We start from the raw sequence: 19,411 nt of genomic DNA, 5'->3' as shown, positions 1-19,411 counted from the left end.
TCAGGCGATCGGAGGGTGATGGGGGTCTACGCCTCTGGCCGAGGCATCAGGCCTGGGCTGGGGGCAGAACCAGTGATGGGGGGAAATGAGGGTCCCCTGCCCAGGCCTGACACCTCTGTCAGAGGCGTCAGGCCTGGGCAAGGGGCCGATCCTGCGATTGGAGGGTGATGGGGGTCAACGCCTGAGGGCTCCCAGTATGTGAGAGGTGGCAGGCTGGGCTGAGGGACACTCCCCCCACCCACACACACACCCAGTGCACGAATTTCGTGCACCGGGCCCCTAGTCTTTATATAACAGAACACAAGCACAATTCAAATGTTTTTTGGACCTCAGGACTCGGTGAAAGAAATGTATATTATTTTTTTAACAAATATATTTTTATTGATTTCAGAGAGGAAGGGAGAGGGAGAGAGAGAGAAACATCAATGAGGAGAGAGAATCATGGACCGGCCGCCTCCTGCATGCCCCCTACTGGGGATCGAGCCTGAAACCCGGGTGTGTGCCCTTGACCAGGAATCGAACCATGACCTCCGGGGTCATAGGTCGATGCTCAACCACTGAGCCACGCAGGCCAGGCAGCAATGTATAGTACTTTAAGACACCCTTCAAACAACAAGATTAAACCATTCTATATAATAAAAGCCTAATATGCTAAGTGTCCGACCGTCCGTTCGACCAGCCGCTATGACGCGCACTGACCACCAGGGGAGCAGACGCTCCGACCGGTAGGCTAGCTTGCTGCTGTGGTCCGGCCGATCGGGACTGGGCAAGACGGGCTGGACAAGCCCTGGAGCCCTCCCGCGGGCCCTCCCCGGTCCCGATCGTGCACGGGTGGGGTCCCTCGGCCTGGCCTGTGTTTTCTCCCAATCCGAGACCCCTCGGGGGATGTCCGCAGGCCAGGCTGAGGGACCCCACAGGTGCTCGAATCCATGCACCGGGCCTCTAGTCACGTATAAGAACCTGTGTCCGGGAACCAGAAGAGCCTCTTAGGGCACCAGCGGGGACGGGCGCACCTGGCATGAGGGCCGCGGTGGGGAACAGCTCCTTGAGCTTGGCCTGGCTCTCGTCCACCAGCTCCTCCTTGGTCGTGGGCAGCTGCAGCACGTCTATGATGATCTGCGCGGCCTCCAGCGCCTTCTTGCCCATCACCAGGGACTTGACGTCCCAGCTGTACTTCTTCCCGTAGCGACCGCAGATTTCTTCAAACGCCACCGAGTACAGCCGTTCGGTGTCTGCGGAGACAAAGGCGAGACGGAGACGGGAGATGATCGGGGTGCGGGCCACGTTCACATCGAGTCTGGGGCGCGCCCTGGCTGGTGGGGCTCAGTGGATACTGCGTCGGCCTGCAGACTGAAGGGTCCCGGGTTCGATTCCCAGTCAAGGGCACATGCCTGGGTTGTGGGCTCGATCCCCAGTAGGGGGCGTTCATGGGGCAGCTGATCCATGATTCTCTATCATCATTGATGTTTCTCCCTCTCCCTTCCTCTCTGAAATCAATAAAAAATATATGAAAAAACTAGAGGCCCAGCACGCAAAATCGGGCGAGACTCAGACCCGCTGCATCAGCGGGACCCCAGACCCACCGCGTTGGCAAAACCCATCAATTCACCTCCAGGTGACCGGTCGTTTGGTCGTTAGGTCGTTACGGTCACTGGCCTTTTATAATATAGATTTTTTTAAAAGTCTGAAGCAGATAAGCATATAGATATACTAGTATATACTAGAGGGTCGGTGCACAAAATTCGTGCATGGGCAGGGTCCCTAGGCCTGGCCGGCGATCAGGGCCGATCCGGGCCTTCCAGCTGCCAGCCGGGACCTTCCTCCCTTCCGTGCCGCCCCCTGCTTGTCCGTGCACGTCATAGCGAGCGGTCGGTCTTCTGGTCGAACCCCCGCGGGGACATTCTGCATATTAGGCTTTTATATATATAGGTGTACAGGGTAGGTCACGGTCAGGGAAGGAACTAGGGCAACATGGGAACATCTGCAGGTCATCCGCCCGAAACTACACCGGGGCACCCCAGTCTGTTTGCTGGAGAGTCTTTGGAGCTGCGATGTGCAAAGTGAAAAGTGGGGAGAGAAATGAAACCCACACTATGGCTAAATTGTCTTTTTTTTTGTTAATCCTCACCCGAGGATATTTTCCCATTGATTTTTAGAGAGAGTGAAAGAGAGGGGGAGAGACAGAGAGAGACATCGATGCGAGAGAAACACATTGACTGGTTGCCTCCTGCACGGGCCTCGAACCCGGGACCCTTCTGTCTGCAGGCTGACGCTCTATCCGCTGAGCCACACCGGCCAGGGCCACACCGTCTCTTACATAAGGGTGCGCAGACGTGGATGTCAATGTGCATGGGTATCGGGACTTCCATCCCATGTCCCCTGAGGCCGTGCCCTGGTATTCCCGAGGGTGCCCACAGCCCGCAGCACACGGGGTAGCCAGCGTGTGGTCCCTGCTGTGCGGGTCACGGCCACCTGTCAGATGCTGACCCCGAGTTCAGGCGCCGCCTGGGCTGCTGATTGGCTGAGAATCGGGGGCTCCTACAACCCCCCCCCATCTCAGGTTTGATTGATTTGCGAGGGTGCCTCAGGGAACCTAGGAAGCCAGCCAACTACTAGTATTTGCGTGTTTGTAATACACTGACCATCCGCTCAGACGAGACGCGAGGGACAAGGTGCGTGGGGGGTAGAGAGGGGGTGCAGAGCTTCCGTGCCCGTATCCCAAGGGAAGGAGCCGATGCGATGGGGGTGTTCATGGGGCTCCGTCACCCCGTGAGCCCTCCGTCCATCTCCTCCAGCCGCCCTCTGGACAGTGGGGGCGGTTGGAGTTGAACAAGCCAAGTTCCTGATCAGGGTTCCATCTTTCTGGGGACCTGTCCACAGCCAGAAGCACCCCGAGTTCCCCCAAAAAGGTGGTTTCCCTCCTAAGCTGATCGCAAATGAGTACTGCTTGGGGATCACTCACAAAAGCATCGCACAGTCCTGACACACAGACAAGCTCCGTAAGCACTCGGCAGCCACCTGCCCGGCCTGGCACGGGAACCCCAAACCCAAAACCGGGTCCCCAAGCCCACAGATCGCCCCCCGGGCGTCCGGAGACGGAAGAGGTTCCACTCAGAGGCAACATCGGGGCGGCCAGGAGGTGGTTTCCACGCTTCGAGGTTATTGCACTTGGCGTGAGTCCTCCCCCAGGTCCCTACGGAAATATCGACGGGTTTGATTGGGGGGGCTGCCCCCAGGAACCCCCCAGATTGCATCCGCCATGCGACGCATCTGTTCTAGCGCAAACGGCCGACAGATACATGCGAAGATGCTCCGCCTCACTGGGCATCGGGGAGATGTCAGTCGCACGGCCATGAGACCGCCTCACACCCTGATCAGAGGGTGGGGGGTGGTCGACAAGACAGGGGACCCTCCTTTGAGGCTGGTGGGAGTGCAGACAGAGCGGCCGCCGTGGAAAGCAGTCGGGCGATTCCTCAAGAAACGAAGACCAGAGCTGCCACGCAACCCAGCAGCCCCTCCCCTGGGAATACACCCCCAAAATTCCAAAACGTATCCACAGAGATAGAGGCACCCCCATGTGCATTGCCGCATCTTTCACGGGGGCCAGGACGTGGAAACAGCCAACGTGTCCTGCGATGGAGGGCGGGAAGAGGAAGACATGGCCCGTGTACACAAGGGAATACTACTGGGCCATGAAAAAGGATGGAATAGGGCCATTTGCCACAGCACGGACGGGCCTGGAGGACAGCATGCTGAGGCTGAGGGAGCTACGTCAGGGAGAGAAAGCTAAGAGCCCTATGACCGCGCTCATATGGGGGACATGAGACTGAGGCTCGGGGACACGGGAGCCGTGTGGGGGTCGCCAGGGGGAAGGGGGTGAGGAGGTGGGGGGCGAAGGGGGTGCTAACATATGGTGGCGGGCGAAGATTTGACTTGGGGGGTTGAGCGCACGGTGCCATATCCAGATCTTGTCACATGGAAATCTACACCTGAGCCCGGCCAGTGTGGCTCAGTGGCTGGCTCCAGGGCGTGTCCGGCCCGTCTCGCTCAGTCCCGATCGGCCGGACCCCAGCAGCAAGCTAACCTACTGTTCGGAGCTTCTGTCCCCTGGTGGTCAGTGCGCGTCATAGCGACTGGTCCACCGGTCGACTGCCCCCTGGTGGTCAGTGCACGTCATAGCGAGCGGTTGAGCGGCCTTAGCATATCATTAGCATATGACGCTTTGATTGTTTGAACGGCTGACTGGTCGACCGGAAACTTAGCATATTAGGCTTTTGTTGTATAGGATGAACCAATGCCGCTCCAGTAAAGGTAATAAAATAATAATTAAAGGATATACATAGAACGGAATCCAGGGGTTTCGGAAAAGGAATGCTGCCCCCACACTGTGATGACGGCTCACACCTCGCTAATCTCGCACGCCCTGAGCAAAGCAATTTAGTGCTTTTTCTCAACACGTCCTATGCCTTGAAAACAGTCTTATAATTTCCAATGACATGAGGGGGTGAGGGCCCACCTAAACCCGCTGTTTTCTGTTCCTGATGGGTCGGTGCCTTAAAGATGAAACCCAACCCATCCATTTCCATCCGGAAGTTCCCAGCTTGAGCTAAAAACATCACATCGTCACAATCGGGCAGATAAGACCAGCCGACTGCAAGCTCCCTCCCCTCTCCCACCCCCCCCCCCCCCCATCCTGCCCAGAATCATATCAGTGAAAACGGCCTATTTTCAACGTGGAACGGCTTTGACAATAACTAACGTAACTCGGCACACGGTGCATTCTGATAACAGTGCGGCGGTCCTTTTTCTCGGCTGTGCTGATAGGATGCAGGTCGCTGGCTGCTGTTGGATTTTTTTTTTTTTTTAACTCCCTGGTTTGGATCACTAAGACATTCTGCCCTGGGCTTCCTTGCCTCCCTGGTTCTCACAGCGTGCCCTCCCCTCCCGGCAGCCGGCAGTGTCGGGGGGGTGAAGTCTGTGGGCCTCCCCACAGCTCTGCAGGCATAGGTGGGCATGAGCTCAAGCGAGAGTAGAGATTGTGTGTGTTTTAAAAATAATTTAAAAATATGTTTCCTAGAGGCCCGGTGCATGGGGTGGGGGGCAGGGGTCCCTCAGCCCGACCTGCAGCCTCTTGCAATCCAGGACTGCTGGTTCCTAACCGCTGGCCTGCCTGCCGGCCTGATCACCCCTAACCACTCGCCTGCCTGCCTGATCGTCCCTAACCACTCATCTGCCTGCCTGATCACCCCTAACCACTCATCTAACTGCCTGATCACCCCTAACCACTCGCCTGCCTGCCTGATCGTCCCTAACCACTCATCTGCCTGCCTGATCACCCCTAACCACTCGCCTGCCTGCCTGATCATCCCTAACCACTCATCTGCCTGCCTGATCACCCCTAACCACTCATCTGCCTGCCTGATCTCCCCTAACCACTCGCCTGCCTGCCTGATCGCCGCTAACCACTCGCCTGCCTGCCTGATCGCCCCTAACCACTCATCTACCTGCCTGATCGCCCCTAACCACTCGCCTGCCTGCCTGATCGCCCCTAACCACTCGCCTGCCTGCCTGATCACCCCTAACCACTCGCCTGCCTGCCTGATCGTCCCTAACCACTCATCTGCCTGCCTGATCGCCCCTAACCACTCGCCTGCCTGCCTGGTCGCTCCTAACCACTTGCCTGCCTGCCTGATCGCTGCTAACCACTCGCCTGCCTGACTGATCACCCCTAACCTCTGCCTGCCTGATCACCCCTAGCCCCTCTGCCTGCCTGCTTGATCACCCCTAACCTCTGCCTACCTGATTGCCCCTAACCACCTCTGCCTGCCTGATCGCCCCTAACCTCTGCCTGCCTGATCGCCCGTAACCTCTGCCTACCTGATCACCCCTAGCCCCTCTGTCTGCCTGCCTGATCGTCCTTAGCTTTGTCCAGAAGGACGTCTGGAAGACATCTGGTCTGATTAGCATGTTACCCTTTTATTAGTATAGATTACTTTTTTGTTGTTAATCCTCACCCAAGGATATTTTTCCACTGACTTTTAGAGAGAGTGGAAGAGAGAGGGAGAGACAGAGAGAAACATCGATGGGTTGTCTCCTGCATGCGCCCCGACCAGGGCCTGGGCCGGGGAGCATCCTGCCACCGAGGTACGTGCCCTTGACCGGAATCGAACCCGGGACCCTTCGGTCCACAGGCCGATGCTCTATCCACTGAGCCAAACTGGCTAGGGCTGCACGTCTTACTTCACCCCATCAGACTGCCTTCGACGCCTGGCCTCCAGAACTGTAAGATAATAGATGTGTGTCCTTCTCAGGTTCAGGATCGGTCATAACAGCAGCCGCCAGACACGCACACACAACCCGCCCCGAAAACCACTTAGTCACACAGTGTGGCAGCTTCTTTAAAAAATTTAAGTAGAGGCCTGGGGTCTAGAACCACATGCGATAACCAGGGGGAGGAAATAAAACTGCCAGCCGACGCAATAACACGGGTTTGGGAAAAAAACACGCGTGCTCCGTGAGCGGAAGATGAAAGGGGGTACACCCTGTCCGACTCCACATACGAGGCTAGGAACTGCCCACACCCTGCAGGTGAGATGCAGCGTGGGGTTCCCTCGGGGTCCGGGGGAGGGAGGGCGGGGCCGCTGGGGAAGTCGGCCGGCGCCACCAAAATTATAACTTGCCCGGCCGGCGTGGCTCCGTGGTTGAGCGTCCACCTAGGAACCAGGAGGTCACGGTCCCATTCCCGGTCAAGGGCACAGGCCCGGGTTGCGGGTTCGATCCCCAGTGGGGGGCGTGCAGGAGGCAGCCGATCCGTGATTCTCTCTCATCGTGGATGCTTCTCTCTCCTCCTCCCCTTCCCCTCTGAAATCAATAAAAATGTATTTTTAAATACAAATATTCGCAAGGCCACCCAGAACAGACAGGCCCCCCCCGGAGCCGGGAGGGGACCCAGAGCCGTGGGAGGGTATCTCCCCCATCGGAACGCCACCCCCGGACGGTTCCAGGTCCCCCAGGGAGTGTGAGTCCTCCCTCCACGCCCACGGCACCGGGGCTGCAAGCCGGCTCCCCGCTCCCCGCACTTGTAATTACGGGGGAGGTGGCCCCAAGGGGTAACTTAAGAGGAGCAGCGCCCTGGCTCTGGGGTGACGGCCGGCCCCGTCAGGACAGGGTGCAGCTCCGGGCTCGGAAGGACCCTCAGGTAGGGGGGCGGCAGGGGAAGCTTGGCCGGTGGGGTTCCCGGGGGGCGGCCGGGGAAGCTTGGCCGGTGGGGTTCCAGGCTGGCCACAGCTAATGGGGCCGTCCCCCTCCCTCCGGGGCTGCTGGGGGACGGGCCCCCGAGCCGTGGGAGGAGGCAGAGGGTGGGTCAGGATGTGTGAGCTGGAGGCAGCTACAGGGCCTGCAGGTGAAGCTGGGCAGAGGGGAGCGAGCCGGACGCCCAGGGATACTGGGATTAACCGGGATGCAAGCAGCGTGTCTACCTTTGTGTGCAAGGAGGGGCTGTAGGCAGAACCGAGAGGCAGGAGCCGGGGGGGGGGGGGCTGGGTGGGCACAGGACGACAGGGCTCCGTGCCGTACGCACGCGCATACCCGCCTCTCTCTAAATGCCCGTGTCAGCGCTGGCAGGTGTGTCCAGTGGTTAGCGCGCCAGCCGGCAAAGGGAAGGGTCCCGGGTTCGATTCCGCTCAAGGGCGCGTACCCGGGGGGTACGTCTCCCTTCCCGGGCTGTGGTGCACGAGGGAGGCGACGGATGGATGTTTCTCTCTCTCCCTTCCTCCTCCCCCCCTCTCTCTAAAATCAATAAAAACATGTGTATAAAGGAATGGCCAGAGAGGAGATGTGCATGGATCTGGAGATGTGGGGGGGGGGGGGGGCCCGGGGGGCTGTGAGCAAGGGGTGCAGGCAGCGCCCAGAAGCTGGGAAGGAGAAGGGAGCAGGTTCTGCCCCGGGGACACCAGGACTCCAGCCCTAATGGCGCTGGCCTCTGAGGCGGACCTGGGATTGACACGTCTGTGTTGCCGTGAGCCCGTGTGCACGAGGGACCTCAGCGATCGAAAGCACAAAGAGAAACGTTCCCAACCGCCCGTTTTTCTTTCTTTTTTTTTCTAACCGTACAATGACTCGCAAACAGATAAAATCCGGAGGTCAGGGTTCGATTCCCCGTCGGGGCACAGGCCCGGGTTGTGGGCTCGATCCCCAGTCGGGGGCGTGCAGGAGGCAGCCGGTCCATGATTCTCTCATCATTGATGCTTCTCTCTCTCTCCCTTCCTCTCGGAAATCAATACAAATATGTATATTTTTTAAAAATCGCCCACTCCTGCTGTCAAACAGCCACGGTTTATCCCAGCGCCCCTGGGGGCTGGGAGGTGAGAGCTGAGGCCGGGGCCTCCCCTGTGAATTCGTGGCTGGCTCCGCGGTCCGTTCCCGCCTGGGGTGGGCGTGTGGCCCCATCAGGTGCTGCTGTTGGGCACAGCACGGGCAAGACACCCAGCATTCGCCAGACACCACTGGCAAGGCCCTGGCGGGGGTGGGAGGAAGCTGGGACGGGCGAGAGGGAAGGCGGAATTCTAGGCGGGGTGGGAGGTGACCGGGCTGGGGGTGGACGGCCGTGTCTGTGGGTTAGAAGACGTGAATCCTAAGGGGCTGGGTGGGCGGGGACAGGGGTCCCCGAAGGGCTCCCCCACTCCCCACCCCTCAGGGCGATGCCCGCGAGCCAGGACGGCCCCGCGTCCGTGTTGGCGTGATGCTTGTCATTTTAGGACGTGTCCGCGCTCGTGGGAGGCGGCCCGTTGGGGCGACGATACCGTACGTGGATCTGAAACGCAGGCTGGAGGGGCCGATGGCGCGGGCAACACGGGGCGCTGTGGGCACGTGACGAAGAGGGGGGCGAGCCCGGCATCGGGCGTTCCTATGAAGTCACTGATGGGGCTCGGACGGACCCCTGGCTGTTCGGAAAGGGGGCGTCTGTCCACCCGGTCGAGGGGGGGCCGAGCAGGGACAGGGCACAGTCTCCTTGTGACGTGGCTGAGCGAGCGTCACGGGGTTTGAGCTGGGGAACGTTCGTGTGCGGTCAAACCCTGCGGTGACCTCTGACTACTGGCGGTGACGCCCTGGCCGGTGTGGCTCAGTGGATGGAGCGTCCGCCAGCGGACCGAAGGGTCCCGGGTTCGATTCCGGTCGAGGACACATACCTCGGTCACAGGCTCCTCCCCGGTCTGGGACCTGGTCGGGGTGCGTGCAGGAGGCAACCCATCAGTGTGTTTCTGTCACATCGATGTTTCCCTGTCTATACCTCTCTCTTCCGCTCTCTCTAAAAATCAATGGGAAAATATCCTCGGGGGAGGGTTAAAAAGAAACAGTGGCCGTTAAAATCCACGAGGTTCGTAAACAGAATACGCAGGAATCAGACGTGGAAGGGACAGGTATGTCTCTGAACCTACAAGGCTAATCGTTGGTAAGTTTGTGAGTGTGTGTGTGTGTGTGTGTGTGTGTGTGTGAGAGTGTGTGAGTGTGCATGTGAGTGTGCGTGTGAGTGTGTGTATGTAAGTGTGTGTGTGTGTGAGTGTGTGTGTGTGTGAGTGTGTGTGTGTGAGTGTGTGTGACTGTATGTGTTTGTGTGTATGTGTGTGTGAGTGTGTGTGTATGTGTGCTAGTGTATGTGTTAGTGTGTGTGTGTTAGTGTGAGTGTGTGTGTGAGTGTGTGTGTGTGAGAGAGAGAGAGAGAGAGAGAGAGAGAGAGAGAGAGAGAGAAACATCGATGTGAGAGAGACCCACGGATGGGTTGCCTCCCCCACTCTCACTCGGACGAGGGCCAGGGATCGAGCCTGCCACTGAGGTCCGTGCCCTTGACTGGAATCGAACCCGGGACCCTTCAGGCTGAGGGCCGACGCTCCAACCACTGAGCACATGGCCAGGGCCATAGCTGATCCGTTCTCAGCGCAGACAGCGCCGGCCAAGGCGGAACAGAAGCCCCCGGCAGGACCCTGAGCCTGGGCCGCGCCCGGCCCTGCCCTGCCCTGTGCAGACAGCCACGCCAGGAGCAGAGGGCGGAGGGGCCGCCCCCCACCCCCCGGCACCTGAGGTGAGCCGCTGCCCAGGGCAGAGCGATGCCCGGCGCTCCAGGCGGCACCCAGACGAGGGGATTGTCATCAGTGGCAGGCGAGGCTGGCTGGAAAGAGGACGGAGTGTCGGCTGCTGGGGGGGTTCATGAGCCGGGGTCTGGGGACCCCGCTTCTATGGGCACCATTTCCCCCGGGGGAGCGTGAGCGAACATGGGAGCGGCTCGCACCTGCACCTGCACCTTTCAGGCCATTGGTGACAGCGGATGTGGGTGCAAATGACTGACGCTGTGCACGGCATTCCCATGGCGGGGGGGCCCAGGGTGATGGGGGGCCGGTCTGCAGTAGATGACACGTTCCCAGCCCGGCCGGCACCTCTCCCCCGCCGTGGGCAACGGCCTATCGGGGTGACGTGTCTGGAGGAGCTGAACTCGGGGCTCCCGCAGGTGGAACGGCGGGGGGAACGGGGCCTCAGCAGGGCGCGGGGCAGAGTCCTTGGCCTGGGGCACCCCTGGCACCTCCGCTGAGAGGTAATTAGAGAGCCGGCGCCCGGGAGAGGAGCCAGGTGTCATTAGCAGCAGCGAACGCCGCCCAGACCACAGGCACACCCGGCCGCATCCCTCCATCTCCTCCAGCTTCCTGCGCGTTCTGGCTGCTGAGAATGGAAAGCCATGTGTGGCCCGGCCGGCGTGGCTCCGTGGCTGAGTGTCCACCTACGAACCAGGAGGTCAGGGTTCGATTCCCGGTCAAGGGCACGTGCCCGGGTTGTGGGCTCCATCCCCAGTGGGGGGCATGCAGGAGGCAGCCGGTCCATGATTCTATCTCATCATGGGTGTGTCTCTCTTTCTCTCTCCCTTCCTCTCTGAGATCAATGAAAACATTTAAAAAAATAAATAGAAATAAAATAAAATAAATCAATGGAAGATATGCTCTGGTGAGGATCCACAAAACAACAAACAAAATTAAAATAATCCTATTTAATAAAAGCCTAGGATGCTAAGTGTCCAACCATTGGTTTGACCGGTCGACCAGTCGTTATGACGTGCACTGACCACCAGTGGGCAGACGCTCGGACCGATAGGTTAGCTTGCTGCTGGGAGACGGGCCGGACACTCCCTGGAGCCCAGGGTCTCTACCTGGCCGGCCCACCTCCCATGGTCCCTCTCCGACCTCTAAAATATTTCTTCCAATTAATTTCCTTTCAATGTGCGCGGATCCGTTGCACCGGGCCTCTAGTTAATAACCACAACACGAGACGAAACCTTGTGTTTGGCGTCGTCACCGCCCCCTCCGGCCCCTCGCTGCATGTTCCTGCCTCTGAGAGTGAATCTAGGGCGCGAGCTAATGATGTGAGAGCCTCTTCTATTTCCGTCAAGTGCTCTGTGGGGCCCGCAGGGCATCAGGAAAGGGGCGGAACGGAGCTGAGGTGAGCAGGACCGTGGGAGAGGGGACTCCGACTACACCATGTGTCCTAATGATTTTTAAAAATGAATTTGAAAATAAAGCTTATTTTTCTTGGCCGATTTTTTTTTTTCTTTTTAAGATTCTCAAGAATGACTGTGTCAGATCCCTGGGAAAACACATTTCACATTCCACCGCATTTGACGTAGACCCACATCCCTCATCCTGAATATTCTTTCTTTTTAAATTTAAAGGGTGCCCCAAAATTCACGCAAGAAGTAATTTTGATAGAAAACACAGGTTTAGCATTAAAAATTGTAAATTTTTTACTGATTCATAAAGGACACAGTATAGGGTTAGGTATGGAACAGCACATCAGGTCAACGGCCTCCACGGCTTTGCTGGCACAGATGCAAAGCCGCGGCCTTCATTTTTCTTCCTTGTCCCTGCTCCTGGGCCATCATTGGTACTTGGTGATGCTTATCGAATCGAAGGGATTGACATCAAAGGGCAACAGATATTAAAATCTGATTCAATAAACCAAGTCAAATTAGGCTTTCATTTTTTGTTGTTGTTGTTGTTAATGCTCACGCAAAATTCAAATCTTGCGTGAATTTTGGGACACCCTTTATTTTTATCGATTTCAGAGAGGAAGGGAGAAGGGAGAAGGGAGAGAGATAGAAACATCCGCGATGAGAGAGAATCACTGATCGGCTGCCTCCTGCACCCTCCACACTGGGGATCGAGCCCACAACCCGGGCATGTGCCCTTGACCGGAATCGAACCCGGAACCCTTCAGTCCGCAGGTAGATGCTCTAACCATGGAGCCACACTGGCCGGGGGCGTGAATATTCTTAATGTCCAGCGTCTGCCTGGCCCCATTGTCAACAGCAGACACCATGGGGTGCTTCCTCCAGCCCTGGGCCTGCCCTGACCAATAAGGCAGCCACCCTCACCACACCCCGATCCCCCAAAATGTGAGCATTTGGAATGTGGCTCCTTGCAGCCGAGAGCAGACGTGCTGAGTGTAAAATGCACAGATTTCAAAGACCGGGCGTCAAGAATGCATGCAAAACGCCTGCATTTTTTTTTTTCTTTTAAATTCTGAATATGTGTTGAACGGCAACCATTTGGATAACAGGATAGAATTAAAAAAAAAAAAAAAGAATTCCATTCAGGTTGCATCGGCTGGTTTCAATGTCAGGAGGAGAAAATCGAAGGCGTGTTTGCTTATTTCTGTTTGTGCTGCTCTGGACCGCAACTTCCTCGTCTTTTGCAAAAAGAAGGGCGCACCCCTGTGTGCGGGCATGCGTTCGCTCCTCATTCCGGCTGTTTATGAACCAGATGCTAACCCTCCTTGCCCCGGAGCTGCGATACTGGGACATCATCGTTGTCATCGTTGTCATTCTTGCACAATCTAGTCCTGGGTCACGGCCACCTCGGTCGGTCCCCTTCTCTCTCGCGGTAAAGGGCACGGGAACGCCCAGACTGTTACCTGGGTCGTGTCCCTGGATCCTCGCCCAGGGTGACTGCGTGACCTGAGCCTTATGTCAACGGAAACGGAGTCCTTTCTGTGCGGAGGGACAACAGTGTCACAGTGCACCTCAAAGCCGCCTGGCTGCCCCGTCAACATTTCAGGAAAAAAAATAAATAAAAGAAATAAAATCTCTATTTGCTTCCTCATTCCCCGGGGATGAAGCAAGCAGGTCCAGTAAGAATTCCCCCCGTGAGCCTGTATTCAACTCCACTTCCTTGAAAACCAGGTACGGGCGCTACAGTAACGAGGAGAACTTCTAGGGGAGGTGGTGGGGGAGGGAGATGCATTCACAATTCCTAAAAAAAAAGCTGACCTCCTGCAGAAGGACTCATTATAAACGGACAAGAGGCCCAATGCATGAAAACTCCTGCAAGAGCGGGCCTTTCTTCCCCAGGCTGCCGGCACTGTCTTCCCTCCAGCACCCGGGGCCCCGGCTGGCTTCCCTGGGGCCCCGGCTTCGTCAGGAAGGACATCCGGAATGACGTCTGGAAGATATCCAGTCTAATCAGCATATTACCCTTTTATTATTACGGTATAGATTATTATTATACACCAGAGGCCCGGTGCACGAAATTCGTGCACCGGAGGGGGATGGGGTCTCCTCAGCCCAGCTTGCACCCTCTGGCAATCCAGAACCCCTTGGGGGACTTCCTTCTCACAATCCAGGACCACTGGCTCCTAACCGCTCACCTGCCTGCCTGCCTGATCTCCCCTAACGGCTCCCCTGCCTGCCTGATCGCCCCTAACCACTCACCTGCCTGCCTGATCGCCCCTAACTGCTCGCCTGCCTGCCTGATCACCCCTAATCACTCTGCCTGCCTGATCGCCCCTAACTGCTCCCCTGCCTGCCTGATCGCCCCTAACTGCTCGCCTGCCTGCCTGATCGCCCCTAACCGCTCACCTGCCTGCCTGATCGCCCCTAACCACTCACCTGACTGCCTGATCGCCCCAATCACTCTGCTTGCCTGATCGCCCCTAATCACTCTGCCTGCCTGATTGCCCCTAACTGCTCCCCTGCCTGCCTGATTGCCCCTAATCCCTCTGCCTGCCTGATTGCCCCTAACCACTCTGCCTGCCTGCCTGATCACCCCTAACCACTCACCTGCCTGCCTGATCGCCCCTAATCACTCTGCCTGCCTGATTGCCCCTAACTGCTCTCCTGCCTGCCTGATCGCCCCTAATCACTCTGCCTGCCTGATTGCCCCTAACTGCTCTCCTGCCTGCCTTATTGCCCCTAATCTCTCTGCCTGCCTGATCGCCCCTAACTGCTGGCCTGCCTGCCTGATCGCCCCTAACCACTCTGCCTGCCTGCCTGATCACCCCTAACCACTCACCTGCCTGCCTGATCGCCCCTAATCACTCTGCCTGCCTGATTGCCCCTAACTGCTCTCCTGCCTGCCTTATTGCCCCTAATCTCTCTGCCTGCCTGATCGCCCCTAACTGCTCGCCTGCCTGCCTGATCGCCCCTAACCACTCTGCCTGCCTGCCTGATCGCCCCTTACCACTCGCCTGCCTGCCTGATCGCCCCTAATCACTCTGCTTGCCTGCCTGATCACCCCTAACCACTCACCTGCCTGCCTGATCGCCTCTAATCACTCTGCCTGCCTGATTGCCCCTAACTGCTCTCCTGCCTGCCTTATCGCCCCTAATCTCTCTGCCTGCCTGATCGCCCCTAACTGCTCGCCTGCTGCCTGATCGCCCCTAACCACTCTGCCTGCCGGCCTGATCGCCCCTAATCACTCTGCTTGCCTGCCTGATCACCCCTAATCACTCTGCTTGCCTGCCTGATCGCCTCTAATCACTCTGCCTGCCTGATTGCCCCTAACTGCTCTCCTGCCTGCCTTATCGCCCCTAATCTCTCTGCCTGCCTGATCGCCCCTAACTGCTCGCCTGCTGCCTGATCGCCCCTAACCACCTCTGCCTCGGCCCCTGCCACTGTGGCTTCGTCCGGAATGACATCCGGAAGGTCGTTCAGCTTTCTGGTCTGATTACATAGAGTATGTTACGCATTTATTATTATAGATACCTGGTTAGGCCAATAACGGGTACAAGTGAAGCTAGGCCAGGAGCTTACGATTGAGAGCAGGCATCACTGGGCAGCTTAACTGAGATAAAGTAGCCGGGTTTCGTACTCGCTTCGATATTGCTCGTAGAACATTCCATGCAAAGGAGATGCTATTTCTAGGAGCGCTGCTCAGTAGCCCGGGTGGAAATGCCGGGTTTCGTACTCGCTTCGATATTGCTCGTAGAACATTCCATGCAAAGGAGATGCTATTTCTAGGAGCGCTGCTCAGTAGCCCGGGTGGAAATGCCGGGTTTCGTACTCGCTTCGATATTGCTCGTAGAACATTCCATGCAAAGGAGATGCTATTTCTAGGAGCGCTGCTCTAGACGCGTGGTCGGCAAACGGCTGCTTGCGAGCCACATGCGGCTCTTTGGCCCTCTGAGTGTGGCTCTTCCGCATAATACCACGTGCGGGCGCGCATGTGCAGTGCGATTGAAACTTCGTGGCTCACGCGCAGAAGTCGGTGTTTTGTGGAAGAGCCACACTCAAGGGGCCAAAGAGCCGCATGTGGCTCCCGAGCCGCCGTTTGCCGACCATTGCTCTAGGGCAGTGATGGCGAACCTCTTGAGCTCGGCGTGTCAGCATTTTGAAAAAAACTTAACTCTGGTGCCGTGTCACCTATAGAATTTTTTCGATCTTTGCAACCATAGTATATTTTTGATGTTTATTTTATATATTTAAATGCCATTGAACAAAGAAAAATCAAGCAAAAAAATGAGTTCGCCTGTCAGCTCTGACACGCGTGTCATAGGTTCGCCACCTCTGGGCACGGAGAAGGGCCCATCCCCGTGCAATTAATAGCAGTTCTGGACGAACGAGGAAATTTTGAAAAGAGAGAGAGAGAGAATAAGCAGAGGTGAATTTCTGAGAACTCTGTGCAAGGCGATACCACCTCAAAGAACAGCCAGGACAGGAGACAAAAAGGGATGAGGAAAGGGCTTAGGTCTTATCTTCCCCAAGGGCCACGGATTCTCGGTTTTCAGGGGATTGGGTACCAGCACCAGGAGCGACAGCCTTCAACCAGCAAAGAGGAGACCCCGGCCGGCCGGCTGGGGCGGAGAGCCATCTGCAAGCCCGGCCACGTAAGTCACCTCTCATCGCTTCAGGGAACAGCTAAGGGTTCCGGAGGCCGCAGTAAGCATCCAGCCAGCCCATCGAGAAGTTAATAAATTTAATTTTAACGAGGCAGCTCCGTTTGCATTAAAATTCATGAGCCTCCCGCCCCAGGTTCCCTGGATCTTAGCTTGGGAGGCTCAGGAATTGGATCCTGTCACGGCTTTAGCCACCTGAGCAGGGAAGTTCACGTACGGCCACAAACTCTAGTTAGGAACCCCAAAAGCTTTGTGAAACGGGGTGGTGTCGGAATTAGGAGCTGCATACGCTCATGTTCTCTCCCATTACCGACCTCTACGGGGATTTTTTTTTTTTCTTTTCCGGAGGAATTTGTCCGGTTAATCTCTCTGGGTCCATAGATACACTTTTGGCCCTGGCTGGGTTGGCTCGGTGGATACAGCGTCGGCCTGGGGACTGAAGGGTCCCGGGTTCGGTTCCGGTCAAGGCCATGTACCTTGGTTGCGGGCACATCTCCAGTAGGGGGTGCGCAGGAGGCAGCTGATTAATGTTTTCTCTCTCATTGATGTTTCTCCCTTCCTCTCTGTAAAAAATCAATAAAATAAATTTTTTTTAAAAAAAGAGACTTTTATTTGTGGGCCTTTTCCAAGAAAGTAAATGAATAATCAGGTCTCATTAGTACTGAACCTTCTAGCAAAGCGACAGGGCGAGGGTGTCAAGGTCAACACCACAGGTGAGATGAGTCCACGCGTTATATTTAGAATCCGATCGATCTGCAGTGCTTTCGCGGCTGGGCGACCTGGGGCGAGTCCCTTTCCCCGTCTGGGCTGCAGCGTTTCTGTTTTGCATTAGCCTCGAGTTGCAACTGTTTCCTCTAGGATTTTAGGCGAGGACGCAATAAACAGACGTGCACGCCCAGCGGGTCGACATAAAGTAAGCGGGCTTTTTTTTTTTTTTTAAGTCCTAGGAAGCCTTCTTGGGGGGGCTGGGGGGATGGGGTGGATATGGGGTCGGGCTATGGGGTCGCGCTCAGGCAGCGTGTCCCTGGGGCTATGCACTGAGCATTTTCTGCTTTGATTTCTACTTGGAATGCGCCGTGGCTGGCGAAGTCAGGGTGTCTCCGGGGCTGTGGGGTGCAGGGAGCAGCAAGTCTCTCAAATGCATCGCCCCGTGCGTTTCTCCAACTTGCAGGCTTTGGGAGTAAAAATTGCAGATTCTGAGCTGGCGGGTGTGGGCTGCTGAGCGGCCGGGACGCTCGTGAGGGTCCTGGCCCCCGCGCCCCTCAGGCATTGGGGGGCGGGGGGGCTGGGCAGTGCATGGCGGGAGGTGCAGCAGCAGCAGCCCTGGCCTCCACCCCCTGGCTGGCCGACAGCACCCCACCCCTCCCTCCAGCGAGGCCAGTTCAAATGCCTCCGGACATGGTCAGATGTCCGAAAACCGGCGGGTGGAGGAGGACGGCTGCTCTGCAAGAAGCGACCGGCCAGGTGGGTGCAGCCCCGGGTGCAGGCGGGGAAACCGAGGCCCGTGCTGCGCGCGCACCTCCCGGCGGCGCAGGGGCCGCGGGCGGAGGGTCCTGCGAGAAGGTGCGCCCTTCCGCGCCGCGACCCCTGGCACGGCGCGATCACCGGAAGTGGGTGCCCCGAGCGGCGCCGGCGCCAAAGCCCCGTGCGCATGCGCGCCGCCGGCCTGACGGGGCCCCGGCCGGCCCGTGCGCCCCCCTCGGGGGTCCCGGGCATGGCCGCCCATTCGCGACCCCGGGCCGCCCTCGCGCGACGCGGCCGGCGACTACTCACCCAGAAGGAGGCCGTCCATGTCGAAGAGCAGGTGGGTGACGGGCCGCGGGGAGGCCATGGGCGCCGCCATTTGAGCCGCCGGGTCCGCCGGGTGGGGGCGGGGAGGGAGGAGGTGCGCGCGCGCCCGGCCGCTCGACCCGCGGCCCCGCGCACGCGCGCTCCGGGGCGATGCCGCGCCCGTCGCCTTCCCCTCCTCCCCCACAAAGCCAGACTGCGCATGCGCACCCAGGGACGCCTCCACCCGCGGGCCCCGGGGCGGCGCGCGCACGCGCCCTCGGCCCCGTCCGGGTGCGCGCCCCCGCGCACGCGCGCTCGCTGTGGACCGCTTGGGCCTGTCCTGCGCGTGCGCACCCGGACTTTTCTCGGTTGTAGCGGAGGGACTGCAGGGCATGCAGGGATGATGCTCAAAGTCTAGGGACCCATGGCGCCGACTTGGGGCAAATGCATGGCTGGAATTTGGACCAAGTGCGGACGGAGGGGAAAGCTAGAGGGTCGTTGGGGGGAAGGGTGCAGAGGTGCTCGCGTTGGCGCCCCCGCGAGCCTCCAGGTCGAGGTGCAGCCCGGGGCCTCAGTCCCAGGACCTGCTGTGAGCTCAGGCGCATGCGCAGAGGCGCTAAGGTCTGCAGCTTTGGCACCTCATGCATCTTGGCATCGCCTATAGCATCAAGGCCTGGTGCACTGTCCTCGGGCAATGCCCCGAGGCCGGAGCTGATAGGAAAGCCGTGTGATAAGAAGACTTTTTTTTTTTTAATGCCTCCGGGTTTTGGTCCTTTCACAGCCCTTCTGCATGCCACCTGCAAGGCATGTGCACCCCACGCTCAGAAATGCCTTTTTGTCTCTGGTTCTGTGGCTGCTCCTTGAGGTTGCACACGCGCGTTTGATCGTCGGGATGCAACCTTCCCAGAAGCAGGAACGAGAAAGCCCCAGAGTTTTTATTGTATTTTATTATTTTTTAAAATATATTTTATTGATTTTTTTACAGAGAGGAAGGGAGAGGGATAGAGAGTTAGAAACATTGATGGGAGAGAAACATCGATCAGCTGCCTCCTGCACACCCCCTGCTGGGGATGTGCCCTCAACCCAGGTACGTGCCCTTGACCGGAATCGAACCTGGGACCCTTGAGTCCACCGGCCGGAGCTCTATCCACTGAGCCACACCGGTCAGGGCAGCCCCAGAGGTTTTAAAATGTGGGGGTTGGCCCGGCGGCCGGCAGGCATGGCCCTGGGGTTGACCATCCGCCTACGGACCAGGGGGCCAGGGTTCGCTTCCCAAGTTGCAGGCTCCATCCCCCGGGTGGGGCGTGCAGGAGGCAGCTGACCCGTGATTCTTATTCTCATTCTCATCCTCGATGTCTGTCTGTCTGTCTGTCTGTCTCTCTCTCCCCCTCTCCCTTCCTTTCTTAAATCAGCAAAAATAGATTTAAAATAAATAAATAAAACGCAAAGGCTGTATTTCTGGTGCACACGGGACGCTACCATTCGGCAAGCT

At 57.9% G+C, this 19,411-nt stretch overlaps 2 protein-coding genes across 4 annotated transcripts in view; one reads left to right on the top strand and one right to left on the bottom strand.

Moving 5' to 3' along the window:
* PUDP (pseudouridine 5'-phosphatase) overlaps positions 1 to 18,081 on the bottom strand; it is a 29,426-nt gene extending 11,345 nt beyond the window's left edge. Inside the window, exons 1-2 of the mRNA XM_059679052.1 lie at positions 17,923 to 18,081; positions 1,014 to 1,232 (exon numbers count right to left, since the gene is read on the bottom strand). Coding sequence (XP_059535035.1) covers positions 1,014 to 1,232; positions 17,923 to 17,992 — 289 coding nt within the window. The 5' untranslated portion in view covers positions 17,993 to 18,081. The remainder of the gene's footprint in view (positions 1 to 1,013; positions 1,233 to 17,922) is intronic.
* STS (steroid sulfatase) overlaps positions 16,964 to 19,411 on the top strand; it is a 158,785-nt gene continuing 156,337 nt past the window's right edge. The window contains exon 1 of one of the 3 annotated variants that reach the window (XM_059679046.1): positions 16,964 to 17,062. Coding sequence is in view for 1 of the 3 variants with exons in the window: in XM_059679045.1 (XP_059535028.1) it covers positions 17,940 to 17,953 (14 nt within the window). In the remaining 2 variants the exon portion in view is untranslated. Of the gene's footprint in view, positions 17,063 to 17,514; positions 17,614 to 17,783; positions 17,954 to 19,411 lie in introns of those variants that run through there. The other 2 variants (XM_059679048.1, XM_059679045.1) reach the window with 2 other exon arrangements.

This window comes from Myotis daubentonii, chromosome X, assembly GCF_963259705.1.
Source record: "Myotis daubentonii chromosome X, mMyoDau2.1, whole genome shotgun sequence".
NCBI lineage: Eukaryota > Metazoa > Chordata > Mammalia > Chiroptera > Vespertilionidae > Myotis > Myotis daubentonii.
The sequence above is the reverse complement of the archived record's forward strand: the minus strand, read 5'-3'. Positions and strand labels throughout refer to the sequence as shown.